Raw genomic sequence first — 23,390 nt, forward strand, 5'->3', positions numbered from 1 at the left:
CTTTGATATCAATTGTCTATCATGTGGGTCCCTCCTTTGATGTGGACTGCCCTTCAAGTGGGGCCCACTTGATGTGGATAGTCCATCATGCTAGGCCATCCATCAAATGGGGCCCACCTTTGATGTGAACCGTGCATTATGCGGACCATTCATCGTGCGAGGCCCCACCTTCAACATGGGTCGTTCATCATGCAGGCCCACCTTTGATGTCCACCATCCATCATGTGGGTCTCGCCTTTGTTATGAACCATTCATTCATCATGTGGGGCCCACTTGACGTGGATAGTCCATGCGGGGGCCACATATCGATCTTAGCCATCCACATATGTGAGTCCCACCTTTGATGTCCACCATCTCATGGGTCCACCATTGTTGTGGACCGTCCATCATGTGGAGCCCACTTGATGTGGATAGTCCATCATATGGGGGCAAGTTTTGATGTGCCCCATAGATCATGTGAGACCTATCGTTGATGTCCACTGTCCATCATATGGGTCCCACCTTTGTTATGGACCGTCCATCATATGGGTCCTAGCTTTGCTATGGACCATCTATTGAATGGGGTCCAACCTTCAATATGGATTGTTCATAATGTGGATCCACTTTTGATGTCAACCTTCCATCATGTGGTCCCACATTCAATGTCCATCATCCATCATATGGGTCACACCTTTGATGTGGATTGTCCATTAGGTGGAGTTCATTTGACATGAATCATTCATCATGTGAGGCCCCACCTTTTGATGTGATTGTGCATTATGTGGGCCCACCTTGATGCGGACCATTATCATGTGGGGCTACCTTAAATATGGGTCATTCATCTTGTAGGCCTACTTTAGAGAGATTATAAAGAAAAGAAAATGGGGTAAGGTATGAATTATTTGAAAAGTTTAAGAATAAACTTATTCAAAAATTTACCAAAAATGTTAATTCATAAGTCAAATAAGCTTTTAAAAAATAATTAACCTATTTATTATTTATTTTTTAAAAGCTTTTTTTGTCAGTTTTTAAAATATCAAGTTATAAAAATGATGCTTTACTAAATAATATAATTTTAAAATAAGCTTTTTTGTTTTTCTACAACAAGCAAATCAGCTCTTAAGAGGTGTTTGGCATCTTTACAAGTAAAACCTTATTGCCTTATTTCTATTATAAAAAAAGCTTTTATAATATTCAATAGAAGTTTAATTAGGAGCTTATTTATTTAAAAGGTAGCAAATAACTCCTAATTTTATAGGTTAAGGATAAATTAATTTTTGAAAATGAGCTTATTTGGCTTACGTGGATAAACATTTTTTTACTAATTTTTTACGTTTTTATTATTAAACTTTTCGAGTAATTTCCATTTTATCCTATCATTTTCTCTTTACAATATTTTCGGGGTAGGTCCACGTGATGAATGACTCATATTAAGTGGGGCCTGATGTAGTGAATGGTCCACATCAAAGGTGGGCTCACATATTGCACGGTCACATCAAAGGTGAGCCCCACACGATGGATGACCCACATCAAAGTGTGGCCCCACACGTATCCTCATCGAATATAGACTGTTGGTCTTCTCTTCCAGCCGTCCATTCTTTTCATACAACTGCTACCCGCCTGTTGAATCAAACGGCCAGATTTTCATGTCACACGCACTCCCACCGTACGAAATGAATGGTCCCGATATCGCACACGTGAGCGAGTACACTCGCGATTCCTCAATTCGATAGCCCTAGCGCTACCAGATCGTAGAGAGGAGCTTGCAGAGCTTTAATGGCGAGAAGATGGGAAGCCATCTGATTCGTCAGACGTCTTCTTCTCCTTCGATGCTCTTCATCAGGCGCTTCTTCCTTTCACCCTTATCTCTCTCTCGAAATCAAATCCGAAGGTCGGATTTCTCCTCCTCTATCTCGATTCCCGCCAGATATTCCGAACAGAATCGTTTCGCATTCCATCAGAGCGGCTTCAGATCAGGTGCTTTCATGGCTTCCGGCCGCAGAACGGGCGATGCAAAGAGGTCTCCTTCCGTTCCCTTGCCGCCTGCTAATGCCGATAAGGTCAGCTCTCTCTCTCTCTCTCTCTCTCTCGATTTATGGACTTTCTTTAGTTGAATTTGGACAGTGGTTTATGTGTCTGGTTGTGGGTCACTGATTTTACGGTTCAGATTGCTTGATTGGTGCAATTTTTGGACCATGGTCTGATTTGGAGTGGGCCCGGTGAATGGTTGTGAATTTTGGTACATGGTGCAACCTGATTGACCGTTAGATCTTCCTTCTTTGATTTCTTCCTTTTGTTTGCTTCTGTTCATTGTCTCGGATCCTTTTTCCACCTATGTGAAAATCCTAACTGTTTGATTGAATGTGTGGTGATTGGGGCCGGCAGATGGGTGTGAGTTTCGGACCACAGTCCATACCGATCCATTGGGTTTAAGCCTGTTGAATGTGGGAAATTGGTCATTTATTTATAATTTTTTTAGCTGTTATGTTTCTGCCGTTTGATTGAGCCGTTGCTACCACTCGATTAGTGTAATTTGTTTTAAGTGTTTATGTTTTTGGGCGGCTGATTGAGCAGGTGTTTTTCTTTTTTTTTGGGGGGGGGGGGGGGGGGTGGGTTAGCATGTTAGTACACACCCCCACTTGGGAATTGATACCAAGACGACAGTGTTGAAATGAGGTTATTCTCACTCAGTCTATGAATTGAGCCAACATAAGTTGACTGTGGTCCATTCATGGTGGGGTACAAGAGATGGGTGCAAAAATTTGGACTATGGTCGCAGTCAGCGTTTGAAATATCGGTATCGCGTTACGTATCGCATCCTTGGGATACAGATACGTATCAGTTATCACACAGGTTATATCGTTTGTATCGGGTAATTTATCGCACTTTTTGGAAAACATGGGGAAACATTGGGGAAATCGTTGAATTTTTTCAATATAACTTTAAGGATTGTTAAAAAAGACCTTAATACACACTTTTAAATCATAACATCTCAAAAAAGAAGTGTAAATATTAGGTTTCCTTTGTATAAGGTCCTAAGATATGCACTGTCTAACTGAACTAATGCAACTATATTCAAATTGAATGTATAATATTTAGTGTGTATGTGATGATCATTTCATCAAACACTTCTAAATATTTCGAAATTAGTCTCAATTGACAGCTGGTTGAAGGGATTTTTTTTTTTTAAAATTTTATATAAATTTATATTTTAATAAAAAAATGATTTTTTATTTTTCAAAAATTGACAAGGACTTAACAAATCAGTAAATTAGCCTTCATACATGCTTGATTTCATGTTTGAAATGCAGCATTGCAAGCAATTTGAGAGAAATTAAGGAAATTTCAAATTTTTTTTTTCAAATCGGACCACCTAGATGATCATTTCATCAAATACTCCTCAATACTTAGAAATTATTCTCAATTGACAGGTGCTTGAAGGTAAATTAAAAAAAAAACATGGAGAACATGAAGAACCAATGGATATTGAAAGCAAAGCTCCAAGCCTCCAACTCCATAATTTTTCCATGCAAAACATGAAGAACCAATGGATTTATAACCATTTGACAATAATTTAACGTAATTTCAACAAAAAAAAAGGATCAGAAATTGAAAATGCTCATTGGATCGAACATGTGGGATATATCGGTACTACCTGTGCGTTTCGTATCACACAGGTGGGATACAAGATATATCGGCTCATATCGTCGATAATTAAAGCACTGGTTCCAGTCTGATCAATGGACTTTTACCAGTTGAATGTGGACCATTGCTCTCTCTCTCTCTCTCTCATTTTCTTTAAATATTTGGTTTCTCAATTGTTGATTGGACCGCTAGGAGTGTTAGATTGTTGAACTTGTTCGATTGTGTCACTTTCACGATAGAGAACAAAGGATGGCAGTCACCCAAGGTGAAACAATGCCTGAGTATGTCAAGTAATAAAAAATGGTTTCAGTCTACCGTACTAGTCACCCCCGAAATCAATATGTATCAACCAAATAGCGGCTGATGAGGGCGATATTTCTTAGCATTTAGATGTTACTTAGAATTTGCATGTGGCATAATTCAAATTTCCAAATTATGGGTCCTAATTTCGCTGTATCATGAACAAACAATTGCACCTATGCGGTTATCTAACTATCACATTGATAGGCATTTATTGGATGGATAAAGTGAAAAATATCCAATGGTCCCATTTCAAAAAAGAAGTGTCCATGAATTAAAGTTTGGGATTGTTCAACCACTCTAATTTTGGGATTTGACATGGCGACATTGTTTTCACAATTTAGTCGGTTTAATTCGAGTTAATGTAGGCCATGTGGAGTCATTTCCCAGAATTCTAGCATCCTCCTATCATTTACAATCTTCCATTATGATTCTTTTGATTCTTCAATTAGATTGGGATACTGTATATGATAGAAGGATAGCAAAATTCTGGGGAAGGAGGAATGTCTACTGTTCCGCTATTATGGCTGTATGATCGGCTGGAGTAATTATCACATTATGGAATTGCAATAGATTAAGATGCGTTGACTCTTATCATAGGTAGATTCTCGGTATCAACCAACTGCAGGATAGTTCAGATGCATTGGAGTGGGTGGTATCCTATGTGTATGGTCCCGCAGAGGGAAGAGGCAGGGGAAGTCAAGCATGTGGGAACTTCGAATTTTGTTGGCTTAAGCAGAACCTTTGGCTTGAGACAATTCAACGATTTTGTCAGCTCCTGTGAATGGCTAGACCTTCCAAGCAGCGGCCATTTATTCTCATGGTCGAACAACCAAGATGGTGAGTGGGAGAGGAGGCTTCCTTTCTCTTGGCAAGAAGCTTTGTTGAAGCTCGCCTCTGACTATTGGCTCATTCTTTGTTAGATGAATGATGTGAAACATGGTCCACAACCATTTAGATTAAAAAATAAATGGTTGCCTAACCAAGATCTCAAGTATATGTAGTTTGGTGGAAGAGTTATCACGTCTAGGGGTGGGTTGGATTCAAATTGATGAAGAAGCTTCAACTAATAAAATCCAAATTGAAAGAGTGTAGTGCAACAATTAAAGCAGCGGATTGGGGAGACAAGAGGCTATCGAAGAATTCATTCTTGAGATGGATGTTGGTGTTGTGCCTTAAAAAACCAATGCTTATGCTTTAGACCTTGTTTTAATTTATTATTATTATTTAAATCTTGATGTTATGAGATGTTTTCAATCTATACATTAACAACATTACTACATAAGACAAAGATGAGATTAAGGAAGAAGATGTGAATTTTTACATGCAACTCTACATGGGGGATTGCATCCTGACAGCCACTCTCTCGGGGTTTGTTTTCCAATCCTTATCTTTAGAGGATGCCTGGATGCTGCAAAAGGAGTTTAGTGAGGACGAAATTTGCAATGTGGTCATGAATATGGGTTCTGGAGAAATCCCTAGGGCTCGATAGGTTCTCCATGGGATTTTTTCACCAATTTGGGACTTTATCAAAAACAATTTGCTATGGAAGTCTTTGGTGAATTCTATTCTAGAGTGAAGCTCAGTAAAAGCATGGGCACCTCATTCATCTGCCTTATCCGAAAGAAATTAGGGGCAAAATTGCATTCGGACTTCAAGTCCATTAGTCTTCTGGGTAGCATATATAAACTTATGGTGAAGGTTCTTGCCGATCGTCTGAAGTTGCTATGGAGAGATTATCTCGCCCTATCAGGGGGCCTTTATTTCTGACAGGCAAGTTCTTGATGGAATTCTGGTGGCTGACAAATGCATCCATTTGCTAAAAAGGGCCAAGGAGGGAGGGTAGTTTGCAAATAGATATGGAAGAAGCCTTTGACCAGGTACCGGGGTTTCCATCTATATGTTCTGAACAGGCTGGGCTTTGGGCAGAAATGGTGCAGCTGGATCAAAGGATAGTCTCCTCCTCAGTCTTGATCAATGGATCATTGGCTGGTTACTTTCTAGAGGTTTAAGGTAGGGTGTGATCCTCTCTTGCCCTTCCTATTCTCAATTGCAACTGAGGGCTAAACCACATGCTCTCCAAGGTCGAAGTGGTGAATCTGATCAAAGGATTCTCGGTCACTGCCTTTCTCTCCACTATGCATCTCCAATTCACCGATGATGTTTTAATCTTCTATGAGGATGATGATGTTCAAATTGAGAACTTCAAAGGTATTTTGAGGAGTTTTGAGGAAGTTTCAAGGTTGAAAGTGAATCTGAGGAAGCCTGAATCTCGGGTGCAATTCTTGGCTTCCATCATGGGTTGCAAGAGTGGGTCCTTCCCAATCTACTTGGGCTCCCTTTGGGCAGAAGAGTGGCTGCCGAATTTTCGCTGGCTCCAGTTGTTGAGAAATTTGAGAGAAGATCACTGCTATCTTTCATTTTACATTCGCAGTATATTGATTAAAGCGGCTTAGCCGACATTCCTATCTACTACATTTCTCTCAATTCCTATAGGGGTGGCAAATCTCTAGAAAAAAAAATCTAGTGCAATTCTTGTGGGATGGATTAGGTAAGAAAGAAAATTCAGTTAGTCAGCTGGAAGGAGGTTTAAAATCCAAGAAGGAAGGGGTCTAGGCATTGGCTGCATTTAAGAGAGGAATTGGAGTCTTTTATGTCAATGGTGGTGGAAATTCAACTTTGAAAGAAATGCTTTATGGAGAAGGGTAGTTGTAGATAAATTTGGGGATGACAACTGGAGATGGGACCCCAGATGTGGTCCTTCATTGGCAGGTCCAAAGTGGGGAGGGGGATATGCATAAACCTTATTCCAAGTCAAAGATGAATGGATTGGGAACCTACATTTTAGGTGATAGTGTGTGGCTATGGAAAGATGAATGGATTGGGAACAGACTCTTAAACCTTATTCCAAGTCAAAGAAACACCAAAACCAAGGAACTTCTATTTCAGATCATCATAATCCTCCACACGTCCAAGCATAGCCTGACATAGGCTTAAAACAAATGACAAACCCTAATTAAAAAAATGCCCTTGTACATGGACCATAATTTACCTCAACGACGTTTAAAGTACATGATCTTGGGCTTGTTTGAAAGCTACTCAATAGGCTATCAAAGGGACCATTGTCATGTTGTTCTGGCATTGTTTGATGCCCCCAAAGTGGTTTACAAGGAAGCAATGGAAATACGAAAGGAAACTTAGTAAATACTATTATCCCTAAAACTATTTGAAGCAAATAAATCTTAGAAATATAAGGACCATTTGATTTATCCCATAGGCCTTATAATGCAAGCTGACTTCGATGTCATCAAATTTATCATCAGACCATTGATCTGGTCCAGATCATCAATCAAGGTAATCTTAATGGTTGGATTGGTTAGATCTTTGATCAAGCAGCTTGTGTGACTGTTTGGTTGCATCAATTCCACCCACGATGGGGATTGATAGTCTTTTGATGAGATGCCATTAGAACTGTTGATTTGATGCCATCGGATTGGTAGAGTGATTCTACTAAGTTATCTTTCATTTTCTGCCACTATCAGTATGAGAAGAAAGTGAAAATGTATTTTATATTAACTACCCACACACGTATTTTATATTGTTTTAATTACCCACACACACACTTAGGGTTTTAACCACACTGGTTCTAAATGCGCCATCACTTGTAGAAAAAAAGGTCAAACACAAACTTTTACAAAGATAATGATCCACAATTTCTGGAGGAATTGATCAAAACCATCAAATGAAGTTCAGGATGGGGCAAATGGCTCATACATGCTGACACATTTGAGGAAGGGTGTAAGGCATGCATTTTAATGTATTGATGTTCAATGTTTCATGAGTAAAATTTTGAGTCGTATATGTTGACACATTTGAGGAAGAGCATAAGGCATTCTTAGCGATGTACTGATGTTCAATTTTTCCAGAATGAGTTAAATTTTATCTGCTAAATATGGTTACATGTCTGTAAGTTCTTGCCTCTTTAATTCAACAAATGAATCTTATATGGGCTCTCCTGTTAGGCTGAATTGTTAAGAGGGCTTGAAGCAACATTAGGTTTGTCATTCAGTTCGGAGCCCTTGTCACCTACTCCAAAACCTTTAATCATCGTCATCAGCGGACCAAGTGGGGTCGGCAAAGATGCTGTTATCAAGGTATTGCCCCTTGATGCAGTCAGTTATTGGCTTCAATTTTTGTGAAGTATTTTATTTCTTTGCTGGTGGAAACAAATATACTCCATGACTTGTTTGAAGTATTCTTTTTTATGCCTTTGTTATGCCAGCAGACTGCAGCGAATCCTCAATGGCATGTTGCAATTTGTGTCTCATGTGAGCAGTTGCTTGATGGTTAAACGCCAATCAACTTATTAAGCCTTAGATACACTTGGTGAAGTTGTGCTTTTATTTTCATCCATTTGACATGCTAGTTTTGCAGCAATAGTGGGTGTTAGAAATGTGTTAGTTCTACTTTTGTTTGGTGTGCAGCTGTTTTCATGTTGAATTTGGACTGTTGGTCATATTTTTTCCAACCACAGATTTTCTCATACATGTCGGCCTCCTGATGAGTGGACTGGCCTCATTATTAGGCTGGGCATATTCCCAGTAAATCCCACCAGGTGAATGGTGCAGATCCTGTGCACGTGACATGTGAGCATGTGTGCTGCAAAGAGCGTCTTCTGTCTGGCATGAATCACACTAGCAATTCTGCGCTAAAGAGTCAGTAGTGAGTTATATCCAAGATTGAGGAATAAGAAGGTTCTGATGCACCGAAATGTTAATAGCGTTCTGTTGCATCTATTTTATAGAAGTGGGCCCATATTTCAGTGAACAAGACAGTTGATATGATGGAACCCACCATGGATGGTGTATACTCCAAACTAGGAATTGATTTGAAAATCATAGGAGGGAAGGGAGGTTGTAAAACTTAAAAGTAGATTTCTCTTGGTCCGCTAGATTCTTTATGATCGTTCACAATGTAAAAAAAAAAAAGAAGAAAAAATGATCACGACAATTGTACAAATGGCATGGTTGTAAGCCAATCTAGACCATCCAATTCACCAATCTAATTGTGATGGAGCATAGCCTAAAAACTAAAATGAGAACATGATGTTTACCATCTGATTTTTTGCATTGGAACTTGTACCACATACTGTTTTACTTCTACCAATCCATTTGATGGCCATCAATTGGATGCGTTGGATTGCTTGATAGGTGTGCTCTTAGAGATGTGCCTCGTCCTAATGTGCCCCACAATTTGACCATTGTGGATGGCTATACGTGAGTGCTTCGTGTGAGGAAAGGAGAGTTTTGTTAGTTGGGGGATAAAGAGGGGAGAGGGAAGTGGTTTGGGAAAACAGGCTTCTTTGGTGGTGAGATATGCTTACCTGCTGACCAGCTTTATCTAATTACCTAAATGCTCTTTCTTTTGCCAACAAACCATTCTCACATCCTTTAATAATGCGAAGTATTAGCTGTTTGAAAAACTAATTGCCTGGAAAGTTTTGCCCCTGGCTGCTTGTGTTGTATAAAGTTCACATGAGTAGTTGCTTGTTCATTAAACACCAATCAACTTTTAAGGTCTTAGTTACAGTTCATGAAGTGATGCTTTATTTGCATCCATTTGACCTGCTTGTTTTGCAGCAACACCAAGGGTTATAGATGTGTTAAGAGGCCTACTTTGCTTGGACCACCGGAACAATGCTCATGGTTTTGAACTGTTTTTGCAGTGTTCAGAAAAAAATTCATCAAACTGGATTGAGTCTGAACTTGGATTTTATAAAAAATGGCTTAGTTGATATCTTACATAATTGGAGTTTTCCATTGACTCAGCTGAGTTGAACTCAGAAACTGAGAGACTGATGCCATGTTGAGAATTTGGGATTTGAACCTCTTCTTTTTCTTCCTTTTAGAAGTAATGAAGTTTTATTAGAAAAATGCCAAAAAGGCAGCAACCATGATACAACCTGATGCAGGATGATTTTCTAACCTAGGTTGATAGATGAAATCAGTTTTCAGTTTAAAACATGAGCAACCAAAGTATGAAATTTCAGCAACCTCATCATAAACCAAACAATTAATCAAATAAGCTATTACATGTAATCCTAGGCTACCATATGCTCGTACGAAGGAACTAGTAAGATGTTTATTCGAAATAGGCCTAATGGAATTAAGAAATTCCATCCAAAACATGAGGGTAGAACTATTTTAAAGGGAATCACCTAAGTCCTAAACGGATTCTAGGTTTAGGGAAATTAGGGTTAGGGTTTGGAAATTGGGAAATCTAGGGTTAACTCTCATAAGTTCCATATGATTTCGTACTTGGTTGCAATAACATTCCTTCACATGCTCCCTTCCTCCGTCCTAAACCGTCATAACCATTTTCCCGACACACAAGGGTCATCGCTTCGAGTCTCTTGATACCCACCCCCACTTCCCCATAAGGCTTGTGAACCTCCTCTCATCTCATTGGATGGAACTTATGAGAGTTAACCACTCCTTGCCATAGAAAGTCCTGTATCAATTTCTCTAATTGGCCAATATAGACTTGGGGCATCTGAACAAAGACATGAAAATACAAGGGCATATTAGACATGGTTGCTTTGATGAGCGTGATCCTACAACCCAAAGATAAGTGCTTGCTCTTTTACCAGGATAGCTTTCTTTCAACTTTTTCAATGACTTTGTCCCATAGTTGCTTTGTGGGTTTTACCCACACGAAATAGGAGGCCGAGGTACATAGACGCAAATGACCAACACCCCGTTCGAACACCCCAACAAACCTCTCTACCCCCTTAGATGTGTGAATTCCCAACATCTCACTTTTTAGGATGCTGATTTCAAGCTCGAAACTGCTTCGAATCACCTCACAATCTTCCTCTAATTGTCCTCCAAACTGTCAACTGCCGTGCAAAAATGATAATATCATCGGAAATTGAAGGTGAGAAATTTGAGTCCCCTCATTCTCCAATCCAATCGAGACCCTTGGCTTGCCCTTTGTCTAACATTCAACTGAGAGCTTTCACAACCTCCACAAACAAGAAAGGAGATAGAGGATCCCCATGCCAAAGGCCCTTCGAAGCCTTTAAGGGATTTATTGATCAGGACAAAACTTAGCTGACTAGACACATTCCTGAATCCACCCCCTCCATCTTTGCCCGCACCCTAGCTGACCCAACATGTTATCCGAAAACTTCTAGTCCACATGGTCGTTAACTTTTTCCGTGTCTAGCCTACAGACGATACTTTTTTTGTCGGACCTATGGTGTGACTCTATGCATTCATGCACAATGAGTGCACTATCCAAGATTTGTCTGCTCACAACAAAGGCTCTTTGAACGTTGGAGATGATTTTCAAGAGTAAGGTGGAATCTAGACGCCAAAATCTTAGCTAGGATCTTGCATGAGCTTCCAATTAAGCTAATAGGCCTAATGTCCCTTGAGCTCCCAACACCATCTATCTTCGAGGTAATAGCTACAAAGGAGTTGCCTAATTCTAATGCTAGCTTGCATACTTCAGGGCGTATTTGAAACGGGGGTTTACGGTGTGATATATTTTATTTGGTGGGAAATAAATTCCATTTAGCGTTTGGAAACAATTAGGGTATTTTGATGTTTATATCTTGGTTTTCGTGCCAGTCCCTTCATCAGGCTGAAGATGAATTTTAAAGAGAGAATGCGGAGATACGCCATCTCTCTATGGGATTCGGAAATAAGCCATATTTAAAGCTACTGCTTTGGATGGAACTTGATGGAGAAAACACAGTTTTCATATTTTGAAGTAATTGTTTTTAAACATGATATTGAATGGTCATAAAATCATGGTAATAATTGACAATTCCTCTACCATGTAATCATAATACATTGGAATATTGTACCAAACATGCCCTTTGAGGAAGGGAGGGGGGTAGTGGGTCATGTAGGATGTAATCATTCCAAAATTTTCTTAGTGTGAGCTTTTCTTAAGTTTTGTAAGAAGAAGTTTGATATTACTAAAGTTATTTCGCCCTCCCTACTCCACTATTCTTGTTATACTCTTGTTCATTTCTTCGGGATTTAGATGTCGAGATCAACTTGACAACAGGGTTGCACTTAGAAGTTTCCCTGTGTCAATGAGTGGCCTTCTGACACCACTCTCCAATCACTACCAGTTATTCTGGAGGTGGATGAAGATAACCGGGGGTTTCGTCCCTTATGCTTTAAGCTTTTATGGTTAAAGGTGGAGGGTTTTTGCGTTGTAGTGAATGAGTGGTGTGATTCCTTTGAAGTGTAGGGTTTTGTTGGGTTCAAACTATTCAAGAAGCTAAGGTTGCTAGAAGGATTAATGACTGAAAGAGAGGTGCTAGGGAAAGGGAAGTGGGAAGTGGAAGTAGATTCCATTTTGCGGGATATTCACTCTTTCGATATGACGGAATTAGGAACTTGTTGGAGGAAGAAATCAAGTGGAGACATTGTTCTTGAGTGATTTAGTTAAAGGAAGGGGATAAGAAGCTAAATTCTTCCATGGTGTCGCTAGTGCCCGTGCCAAATTTAAGAGAATTCGATGCATGGTGGTGGAGGGTAAATGGGTGGAAAAGAAGGAAAAAGTTTGTGAGGTTGGAGTAAAATTTGACAAGGATTTGTTGTTTGGTATGGAGTGGAAGAGGCCTCGCCTTGACAATTGTCGTTCAATCGATTATTTGAAGCAGATTCCTTAGACTAGTTTCAGGGGAAGAGGTAAAAGTTGCGGTGGATGCTTTGGGAAAGGATAAAGCTCCGAGTCCGGATGGTTTTCCTTTGGCCTTCGACCAAGAGTTTTGGGCAGTGATTGAAAGCGATGTGATTAAGTTCATAGTTAAGTTCTTTGAGGGCGTATTTGGCACACAGTATTGAATTGCATTATTGCAATGATTACTTGGTAGAAGAATTGTTTGTTATTATCATGCTTTTATGACCATTCAATATCATGTTTGGAAATAAATACTTTAAAATATGAAAACCATGTTTTTAAAGAAATCCACAAAGATGGAGAAGCCATTCATAGGGGATTTCATACCTTGAGCCTTATATCGTAATGAAGACGCTGCTAGCACCAATCTTCTTCAAATTCCATTCAAAGTAGTAACTTCGGAATATGGCTGATTTTCAAATCCCACAAAGAGACAATGTATCTCCTCATCATCCCTTTGAAATTCATCTTCAATCGGCTGAGATGACTACAACAAAAATTGAGATATATCGAACACCTCCATTGTTTCCAAATGTTGGATGGAATTTATTTCACACCAAATATAATGCACTACACTATAAGCCCCAATTCCAAACATGCCGTAAATGAATCTTTAATGCGAATACCCCTAATTAAGAGATTGATTTCAAATCAATCTAATTTTTCTAAGATGGTTACAAGCCTAGTATTGGTAAAAGTAACTCTAGGAAATAATCTTCAAAATCTTCAATCACATATTTAACTCGGCCTCCATATCTTCAATCACATCCTCACATCTCCCACAAATAGCAAATTGTAGTTCTTGATATTTGGGCCCCAAATCCTTAATTAAACAATCCAAACTAGCACATGCTGGGCCTTGTGGTGGGCCATGGGCCTATATTATCCCCCTAGGTTGGAAAGAACTCAACTTTGGGGAGTTGGACGTTTTGTACAAGTAGTATAGTCTTGGATCCATTCATTTAAATTCGTTGCTTGTAATCTATATGCATTTGTAATAGGGCTTGTTCTTCCATTTCCTGTTGAGTGCTTGTAGTCTTCATGCGCAAAATAACTTTTTCTTTTCTTCGGGAGTTGTTTATCCATATTGATAATGACTTTATCTTGCATGTCAAGCACCTCGCCATGGTACTGGTGCAAATGCTCCACATTGAAAGTCGGCTAGATTTCTAAGTGATTTGGGAACTCATAGGAATTGTCACCCAACTTCCACTTAACTTGGTATGAACCAATCTTCTTCGACTTGAGCTTGTTGTAAGTTTGTATTGGAAACCTTTCTTTGCAGAGATAAACCATAACCAACTCGCCTTCTTTATATATCTTCTCCCACCAATGTTCATTTGCAGCTTTTCGGTACCTGATGTTACTCTCTCCAATCTTCTTCTTTATTTGGGCTTGCAAGTCTTGGATGTGTTTTGGTGAAAGTATCAACATCTTCACTCTCTTGATCTTGTATGGCAATGATACTAAGTCAAGTACATAATGTGGACTTCCCTCATTTACGGTTTCTAATGGGATATTTTTGGAGGTATGATTTACTGAGCTGTTGTAGGCAAACTGGTCTCGGGGTAGAGCAAAGTCCTGCTGAGATATGTTGTTGCCTAAGATACTCCTCAAGAGGTTACCAAGGGTCCTATTGAGAACCTTGATTCGACAGTCTATTTAATGATGATAGGTGCTAGAGAAGCTTGCCCCCCAACCACTTCTATAAAGTGTGTCAAAAGTGCCTCACAAACTTTGGATCACAGTCCAGAGTTAATTTTTTCAATATCCCGTGAAGTTGCACAATTTTCTATGAATAATATGTTGGCAATATGCGTAGGGTCCATCATCTTTTTACGTGGAATGAAGTGGGATATCTTGGGTTCCAACCCATGGCTCAGTGGTAGACTGCGTGCCTCTCAACACTGAGGTTGTGGGTTCTAGTGCCCATGTGTGGTGTGTGTGTAAAAAAAAAAGTGGGCCATCTTTGAAAAACGGTCCACCACAATGAAAATCAAATTTCTCCACCTTGAGTCTTAAGAAGACCAAATTGAAGTCTATAGAGATGTGCACTCATGGTGCAAGTAGAATAGGAAGTGGTGTATAGAGGCCGGTATTCTGCATGTGACCTCTGGAGATTTAGCATCGGTGACATCATGCTTTGAACTATTCAATGTTACAACGGATACAAGGTCAATAGTATTTTCCCTCCACCATAGCCAATGTTTTATCTTTTCCAAAGTACTCACTCAGCCCTCCATGTAGCTCAGATAGGATCTTCTCACATGACGGTTCTTTTATAATGCATAAACAAGAACCTTAAATAAATATCCATCATGCAAGATGAATTCACACTTTGGACCTTGGCCATCAATACATCTATCGGGCACTTTGCCATAAACAGGGTCCTTGTATTTTTCTTTTAATACTTCTGATCCCACCACCTCTATGGCGAGTGTTCATAGTAGAACCACCCTCCTACTCAAGGCATCTGCCTATTTATTATGACTTCCAGCCTGTTACAAAAGGAAAGTATATTCTTGTAGGAAGGCCATCCACTTCGCGTGACGAGCACTCAACTTTGTTTGGGAGTTGAGATATTTCAACACTTCATGGTTCGAGAATAGAATGAATTCTCGATGAATCAGGTAATGCCTCTAATATTGTAGCACTTGGACCATTGCATAGAACTTGAGATCATACGTTGTAGTAGTTCTTCCATGCATCATTAAGCTTCTTGCTAAAGAAAGTGATTTGCTTTCCTTCCTAACTCAACACCATGCCAATGCCAACATTTAAAGTGTGGCGTTTCACTTCAAAAACTTTATTGAAGTCTGGAAGTGTAAGAACTAGAGCCTCTATCATCTTTTTTATGGTATTGAAGCTCCAATCTACTACTTGTCTATTTGAACTTGTGTGCATGCAATCGGTGACAGGTGTGATAATTATACTGAAATTCTGGACAGTAGAATGTCACCAAGTCGTGGAAAGAATGAACCTCTAAAAGGGTTTGTGAGGTAGGCCAATAAGCAATTGCCTTGATTTCTTCTGGTCAACCTTGATTCTTTCTACAAACACAATATGCCTAGGACACTATTCACAAGGAGTGCTTCAAGTTAACAAAATGTGACTCCCTTGTAATGCATCAAGTATTTGCTGTAAGTGAGCAAGGTGAATGTATGAGTTAGGACTTCAACAAGAATATGATTGAAATAAACAAATAAGAACTTTCCCATGAAGGGATGGAGTACCTTTATCAGCTTCATGAAAGTGATTGGTACATTTGAAAGGTCAAATGGTACAATGAGCCACTCGTACAAACTCTCTCTCTCTCTCTCTCTCTCTCTCTCTCTCTCTCTCTCTCTCAACACGCACACACACACCACAATGGTTTTTCACCACAATGGGTACTTACCCATGACCTTGTGTTGAATCTCTTGTGAGTCTACCACTGAGGCATGAGTAAGGACCCAGACCTGTCTTGAGTCTTGAATGCAGACTTCCACCTGTCCCTAGGCTGAATATGTATTTGATGATATCTACTCAGATCAATCTTTGAAACAGCCTTTGCTCAATGCAGTATGTCCAACATATTGTCCAAATGAGCAATGGGAAACTGGTTCTTGATAGTAATTCATTTGATCGCATAACCGTCCACACATTCTCCAAGATCAATTTTTCTTAGGGGTTAATAATGGAGGAACAACACATGGTGATATACTTTCTCGAATTAAACCTTTCTGTAGCAACTTAGTGTCTTGTCTGTGGAGCTTGGCATGTTCGGCTGGATTCATTCGATAGTGTGCAAGATTATGTAGACTTGAAGCTGACACTAAATCAATGTGGTGTTGAATTTTCCTCATAAGAGGAAGTCCAGCTAGGAGTTCTTCGGGCACCAAGTCTTCGGATTTGTGGAGCTCTTGTAAATGGATGCTTTGTGTCTTCTTTAGCAACCAAGATATAAATGATGCTAGTCTTCTTGCCTTCCTCTTCAAACTTTTATACACTAATTAATTAATGACCATCGTCTTTATTAGATTTGACTACTAGAAGATGTTTCATTGGGTGCAATGTGATATTAGTACCACCCTTGACAAAGGAATATGTGTTAGTATAGAGTCAAATGCACTATATCTTGGTTCAACAAGCAGATAATAAAATGTGGCATGGATCCATGGGACCACATCAGACCATAACTTATCCTTTTATTTAGATCCAATGGAGAGTGAAACTAAGTACCTGGAGTTACATAAACTAACCCCCCTTTTCGTGTACCAACGAATATAGTATGGGCATGAATGCTTATGTTCTTTTAAGTTATAATTTTCCACCATTCCTTATAAGACAATATTCTCACTACTTCCCCCGTCTATCAAAATTGTGCATACCTTCCTATTAGAAGTTCAAGTGATGCGGATGTTATTGTGTCACAACAATCACCCCTCATCAATTACCTTGGGCATCAATTGCATGGTCTGTTGGATAACCAACGACTCGTCCCCCTCTCTGTACACATCTGCTATATCTTCCCTAACATGCATCCCCTCATGTGCATGTTTTTCATATTCTATGTCATATTTAGTTTTCATTTGCATGCAGTTGGGAGTGCCTTGAACATATTCTCTTTCCTTGGCCAAATTTACTTTAATTGTGGACTGAAAAAAATGATGTCTCAGTTGTCCACGCTTAAAGCATGTAAAAGGAGTGTTGTTCTGCCTCGTCTTAGGTGTACTAGCCCCCGTCCATAACGACCTTCCCTCGGGTTGTGGTTTGGCTTCATTGTTGGATGTTGGCTCAACATCTCTTGACCTATAGGGGGCGTTGTGGTTGTATTACATGGGAAGTAGCAGGCATGCTGCCCTAATGTTGATGACGGTCCTCGTGGGGCACCAACGCTGTCTCGTCATCCCCAGTTAATTATCTCATTGACTTTCAATGCAAGTGTGTATGCGTTGGGCATCTTAAATACATCTTTGAGAGTTGATTCATTTATGATGTTTGGTTTTTACCATTATGATATTCTGAAATCTTTTCGCCTTCAAACTCATGAAACCCTACCCGTGATGTCAATGTATGGAACACCGCAGTTTATTCATTTACCGATTTGTTCCATCAACATAGATTATGACATCTTTGATAGAGTTTATGGGCATAAGTTGCAATTAAGAACATTCCTTTTAATTTCTTTTCATCTTTTCCCAGGAATTTACTTCTCCTTGCCCTGGCGAATTCATTCAGTTTGGAGATCATCCCATTATGCTAACGCCTGACCTGAAAAAACTTCATAGCTACTAAACTTTCTGATTATCTACTATTTTCTTTTACTTGAACACCTTTTCTATCTTGCTTAGCCAATCAATGAAGTCATCAACATATAACTGATCATGGAATTGTGGAATTTTTACCTTAATTTTGGGCTCTCTGTTACGTTCCAACAATCGAAGGACTCAATTATTGGTGTCTTCACAAGCCGGCCCGCCCATTGTTGGTTAGGACCTTAGTGGGGACCTCCCTCTACGTGTCCACATGCTCCAACTTCGGTATCCAGATTCCTTCCATGTTGGAGTTCTCCCACTTGATTAGTGAATTTGCCTACCAAATGCATGAGTCGATCCATTCACTCTGTAAGCCCATTAAATTAACTGAGTTACATGCTCAAACTCCTTCTATGTCATCCCCTTCGAAGCCATTAGGAGATGATGTAGAGTCGAAAATTCTCAAAGATGATATGCTCTTACATAAAATTTTGCAACCTAGTTATCGAGTCAATGAGATCTCGACACTCGAATCGTAAAAAAATGGACAAGTGTACACCCACAAGAATAGTCGAGTAAAAAGGGAGAAATAACTTTTTTGTTATCAAACTTCTTCTTACAATACTTAAGGAAGCTCCCACCTAGAAAATTTTGGTATGCCTTCCTCCTACACCACCCCTCACTTTTATAGATTGTAAATGAATCTTTGATGAGAATTCACTCAAACTAAAGATTAATTTCAAATTAATTAATAGTTAATTTCAAATCACTCTAATTTACCTAAGATGGCAACAAGCCTAATATTAGCAAAAGCAAATCTAGGAAATAATCCTCCAAATCTTCAATCACATTTTTTAAATCAGGATTCATATCTTCAATTACATCCCCACATATTTCCCACAAATAGCAAATTGCAGTTCTTGATATTTACGTACCAAATTTTTAAATAAATAGTACGAAATCAGCACATGTTAGCACCTATAGTGTGCCTTGGACCTACACCATCACTCCTCCACCCAGGAGACCGATCAGAGAACTTTAGAAAGGGGCCCTGCAAGGCAGCATTTATATGTAGCACCAGATAGTGGTTGGTAGGACTTCCGAGCCAACCATGTTGGGAACCCCGGAACTCCAAACGTACCCTTGGTCACTATTTTTATTCAGTTTAAATGTCTAAAATGTATCTTGAGGCTTTCAAATATGTCAATAGTGTATGGGTTGTCTTTACCTCCTGAGGGTTTCAATGAAGAAAGAGGGTATGTGCCTTATCGAGCAGATATCGTGTTGTAGATGAAACTGAATGCAAATAGTGATAACCGGTCACTATAGCATTGTAGATATATAATCCTCTGCTGATATTTATTAGCTAGTCCAAATGTGCTATTAGTTCTGTTATCCTTTTAGACATTCTCTGGGTTAAATTAGTTTAGGAAGCCAATGGTTGCCAAAGATTGTTGATGCTTACTTGTCATTGGTCTTACAGAGATTGAGAGAAGTGCGGGAGGGAATTCATTTTGTTGTCACAGCAACAAGCCGCGCAAAACGACCGAGTGAAGTGGATGGAAAGGATTACTTCTTCGTTACGAAAGAGCAGTTTCTTTCGATGGTTGATAGGAATGAACTCTTAGAGTATGCTCTTGTTTATGGTGATTACAAGGGGATCCCAAAGCAACAGGTAATTGATTTTTCTCATTGCATTTGAAATTGACCTGCATTTTTCTTTTTTAATAATCTTTGGAATCATAACTCCATTTTTTTTTTTAATTATTATTTTTATTTTGCAAAAAAAGAAGAGAGGAAACAAACAAAGATAGACGATGAGTCACTATCTCAAAATACAAAAAAGCTCAATTCAAAACACAACAAACTAAAAACTGAACCTTCCCTCAAGAAGAAAGGACTTGTGATTGCAAGCCTAGCAAATCATCCCATCTCTTAAAGGCCGGCTGATCGAGGCCCAATCTATGATCATGCACTGAATATTCCTGTTTTAAACAGATCAGAAGATTCTCTGTATTCTGAAGTTCTGAAATTTCTTTCCATCCACATTCCCACATGATTGCGCTAGGAAGATCCTCCCATAAAGCTGCCTCTTTAGGGGAAAAGTTATTGGACCTCTCCAAAAGAGCTGAGATAGAACCATTGAGAGTCCACGACATCTCAAAGAAGGTAAAAAAGTGATTCCAAATGCCCCTAGTGGCCTTCCAATGAATGGTTCACACGCTTCCCCGTTCTGCACAAGAAGCATATTGGAATTGTAAAGTTCCTTTTCTTTAAGCTACTGGTAATTCACACAAGCAATTGAACTCTAGGACGGATGGAAGATGTCCACACCTTGGAAAATGGGGAAGGATTCTCACTTGTCAGCAACATGAATCTCAAGAACAACATCAAAGAGAAGATGCCATTTTTCGACCACAACCACTCCTTTTTATCTTTAACAGCAAGATACATTTTCATGCCATATAATTTCCCTCTGAGTCTACTAAAAGGCTGGATTTCTTCATCTCTCAAATACCTCCTAATGAGCTCATGACCATGGCTCCTCCTTCCATTACACAACAACCCCTAACTTTAGCTTCTTTAAAAACCGAGAGCGTATACAAAGAAGGAAAAGATTTCGCAAGAGGGATGTTGGCAATCAACACATCATCCTAGAACTGTTGTCTCCTTGGCCAATGATGAAACAAATCCCTCCGTTAGAAACCAAGCTCATCTTGCTGTGATATGTCGATTGTCGCCATCGAAAGCTTGGCCAAAGAAGCTATGTTCTTTCCACAATGGGGAGCTCCAGAGAACCAACCCCTATGGATTCCCCTTTTTTATGAAGGAGGACAGTTCTCCACAAGGCCCCCAGTTCTTCCCTATATCTCCACCACCTGAACTTCTCCCTCTTAACCTTTTAATTCTGATGCTTCCTTCCCTCTTAGGCTTTTATACATCTTCCCACCTATGTTGTTGGAATTTATGAGCATCTGCTTCTGTATCCTAGGGAAAATCTATCTGACGTTTCTCTGCCGGCATCTTGAAAAGAGACATGAAATACATGGAGAATATTGAGAGCCAATCTAGTGAGATTAATTCTACCTCCCAAAGACAAGACTTCCATCATGCTAATCTTTTCTCAATTCTTTAATGATTAAATCCCTGTAAGATGTGAGCCGATGAAATGCATCTCCTTATCCACCCCACCCATCTAACCCACTCTAAAGAGAATAATACAAAAAATCCCAATCCATGTGATCTTAGGCCTTCTACATGTCAAGTTTGCATAAGAAGCCCACCTTCTTAGATCTTTTCCTCGAATTGATACATTCATTTATCGGGTTGTCAATGGGTGGCTGGATCCATGGGTCCAGGTCCATTTCTTGGATCCATTTGGAAATTGGATCAGGTTTAGGTCTGCCATTTTGAACCCAGTAAGAAGTCAGGTCTAGGTCAGGTCCATCTTGGACCTAGTTAAGATTGGGTTGGGTTCAATTAACTTTAATAGTAATGGTGTATTATCTGTATTAATTATTCTAGCAACGGAACGGGGTTTGCTAAGCCATGCGCATGTTTGATGGTCTATTCATACCACAGATATGTCAAAAGTGGGTTGCACCTGTGTGATCTAACCCATCCATTCAAGTCAGCCCAACCATGTGATGCCCTTATTTGACACGGGCCTGATTTTGACTCGACTTGAAACCACGGTCTAATGACCCGATGGGTACCAGACAGGTATCAAACTCGATTGAATCCAGGTCTGGGTCCTTGAAAATAACACCAGGAACCAGAGACCTCTGACCATTGGTATGGTAGGCCCCACCCCAAAAATCTCCCAGGTTGGAAGATGCTAAACCTTTGATTGGTGGCCTCGTAAAAAAAAAAACACATCCTCCGCATGCTGCATACAATTGATTGTGCTTTGAATGTAAATTAACTTGATTGGTTAGGTCTCATTTTGATCTCCAGATCCGTGATTTCATGTCTAAGGGTTACGACATCATTCTAAGAGTGGACATACAAGGGGCAGCCACCCTACGATCCATACTAGGGGACTCTGCCATCTTCGTCTTCCTGGTCGCAGAGAGCGAAGCGGCCCTCGTGAAGCGGCTAGTCGACAGGAAGACAGAGACCACAGACACCCTTCTCGTGAGGATTGCCACAGCCCGTGAGGAGGTGAAGCACCTGAAGGAATTCGACTATGTGGTAGTGAACGCTGATGGCAAGCTCGAGAGCGCAGTCCAACTGGTAGAGTCCATCATCAATGCAGAGAAGGCTAAAGTCCGGCAACGAAGTGTGCGGATATAGTGGTGCAGGTGGGCCCTTTTATATTTTGGGTCCACTAGGTTCAGCATGAAATACATGAACCATGTGAATTGAGTTGTAGAGATTGGCCTTTTTCTCTGTTGTAAAATCTCTTTTCAGATCTTGATCTTGTAATTTCCTTGTTTCACCTCTTTTGAAAGGGGATTGATTTTGGTTGTAATGGTGAGACTGTTCTTTTAGGACATGAGCATCATCCATCAGTTTTCAGTTTGAACAAGTGGGACCTATGGGTGTGTGATCCAGTCCGTTGAGCTGGTGGCCCAATATGGATTTATGATTCATATATGGAGTTTTCTAAGAACTTATCTTACGTGGTATGAATCCAAAATATGAACGGTCCACATGATGCAGCACCCCATGAAACCATAGGGCCAACTTTTACCATGATCTAAAACTTTTGTGGGCCGGGGCAAAAGGAAACAGTTTCCTCTCTTGATTTGCCTCTCTCTTTGCTACAGCCCACCAGAGTTTCGGATCAGGTTGAAAGTTGGGCCTAGGGGTCCCGGGGGGGTGCTGCATCACATGGACCGTTCAGATTTTTGGCCCATGGCACGTGTGCAAAAGACCATGATGGCTTTTTGGTTGGAGATCATTGACCAAAATGGCCGGGCCATGTTTGGTTTGCTCGGTGTGGCTCTTCTACTTGGGTTACTTGGACCGACTCATCTGCTTTTGAAGTCGAGTGACTCAGTTGAGTTGCGGTGAATGACCCGTTGGTGTTCAAAATTGGAGGGACATGGAAGCTAGCTGGGGTCCACCGTGATGTTTGTGAGAAATCCACTCCGTCCGTTTTGCCAGATCATGTTACAATGTAAGCTTCAAATTGAGGCAGATCCAAAACTCATGTGGGCCGCATGATGGGAAAATGTGGGTAGGGAAATGCCTCCCCTTAAAATCTCCCTGGGATCCACCGTGATGTTTATTTCCCATCGGTACCGTTCATAAGGTCATTCCTACTGCGATGAACTGAAAATAAAAAAAGGAAAAAAGAAAAAAAAGATTCAAAACTTTTATGGCCCCATGAATGTTTCAACGGTGGAAATTCAATCTTCACTGTCTCCTGTACTGCGGCCCACTTGAGTTTAGGATCTGCCTGATTTTTGGGTCACGTCGGAACATGATCTAGAAAAAAGGATGAATGGGTTGCTTTTCTCACAAACATCAGGTGGGCCCGAGCTAGCTTCCTGTGACAGGCCATTGCAGCAATCAGTG

At 40.0% G+C, this 23,390-nt stretch overlaps 1 protein-coding gene across 2 annotated transcripts; it reads left to right on the plus strand.

Moving 5' to 3' along the window:
* Positions 1-1,709: 1,709 nt before the first annotated feature.
* Positions 1,710-22,362, plus strand: LOC131251077 (guanylate kinase 2, chloroplastic/mitochondrial). Of its 2 annotated transcripts, XM_058251580.1 has the most exons (4): positions 1,715-2,039; positions 7,947-8,078; positions 19,348-19,539; positions 21,822-22,362. In XM_058251580.1, the coding sequence occupies exons 1-4, from the start codon at positions 1,767-1,769 to the stop codon at positions 22,158-22,160; spliced, it is 936 nt and encodes a 311-aa protein (XP_058107563.1). In that variant the 5' UTR covers positions 1,715-1,766; the 3' UTR covers positions 22,161-22,362. The 2 variants fall into 2 exon arrangements, with proteins under 2 accessions (XP_058107564.1, XP_058107563.1); XM_058251581.1 differs by lacking the exon at positions 7,947-8,078 and having other exon boundaries at positions 1,710-2,039.
* Positions 22,363-23,390: the final 1,028 nt, after the last annotated feature.

Source organism: Magnolia sinica, chromosome 7 (assembly GCF_029962835.1).
Source record: "Magnolia sinica isolate HGM2019 chromosome 7, MsV1, whole genome shotgun sequence".
In the NCBI taxonomy this organism is placed as follows: domain Eukaryota; kingdom Viridiplantae; phylum Streptophyta; class Magnoliopsida; order Magnoliales; family Magnoliaceae; genus Magnolia; species Magnolia sinica.

What these genes read in the sequence shown, in the direction of transcription:
- LOC131251077 (XM_058251580.1), top strand. Translation starts at nt 1,767, where the DNA reads ATGGGAAGCCATCTGATTCGTCAGACGTCTTCTTCTCCTTCGATGCTC. An exon ending in CGCCTGCTAATGCCGATAAG is followed by an intron (nt 2,040 to 7,946) that starts GTCAGCTCTCTC and finishes CTCTCCTGTTAG; the next exon opens with GCTGAATTGTTAAGAGGGCT. An exon ending in AGGGGATCCCAAAGCAACAG is followed by an intron (nt 19,540 to 21,821) that starts GTAATTGATTTT and finishes TTTGATCTCCAG; the next exon opens with ATCCGTGATTTCATGTCTAA.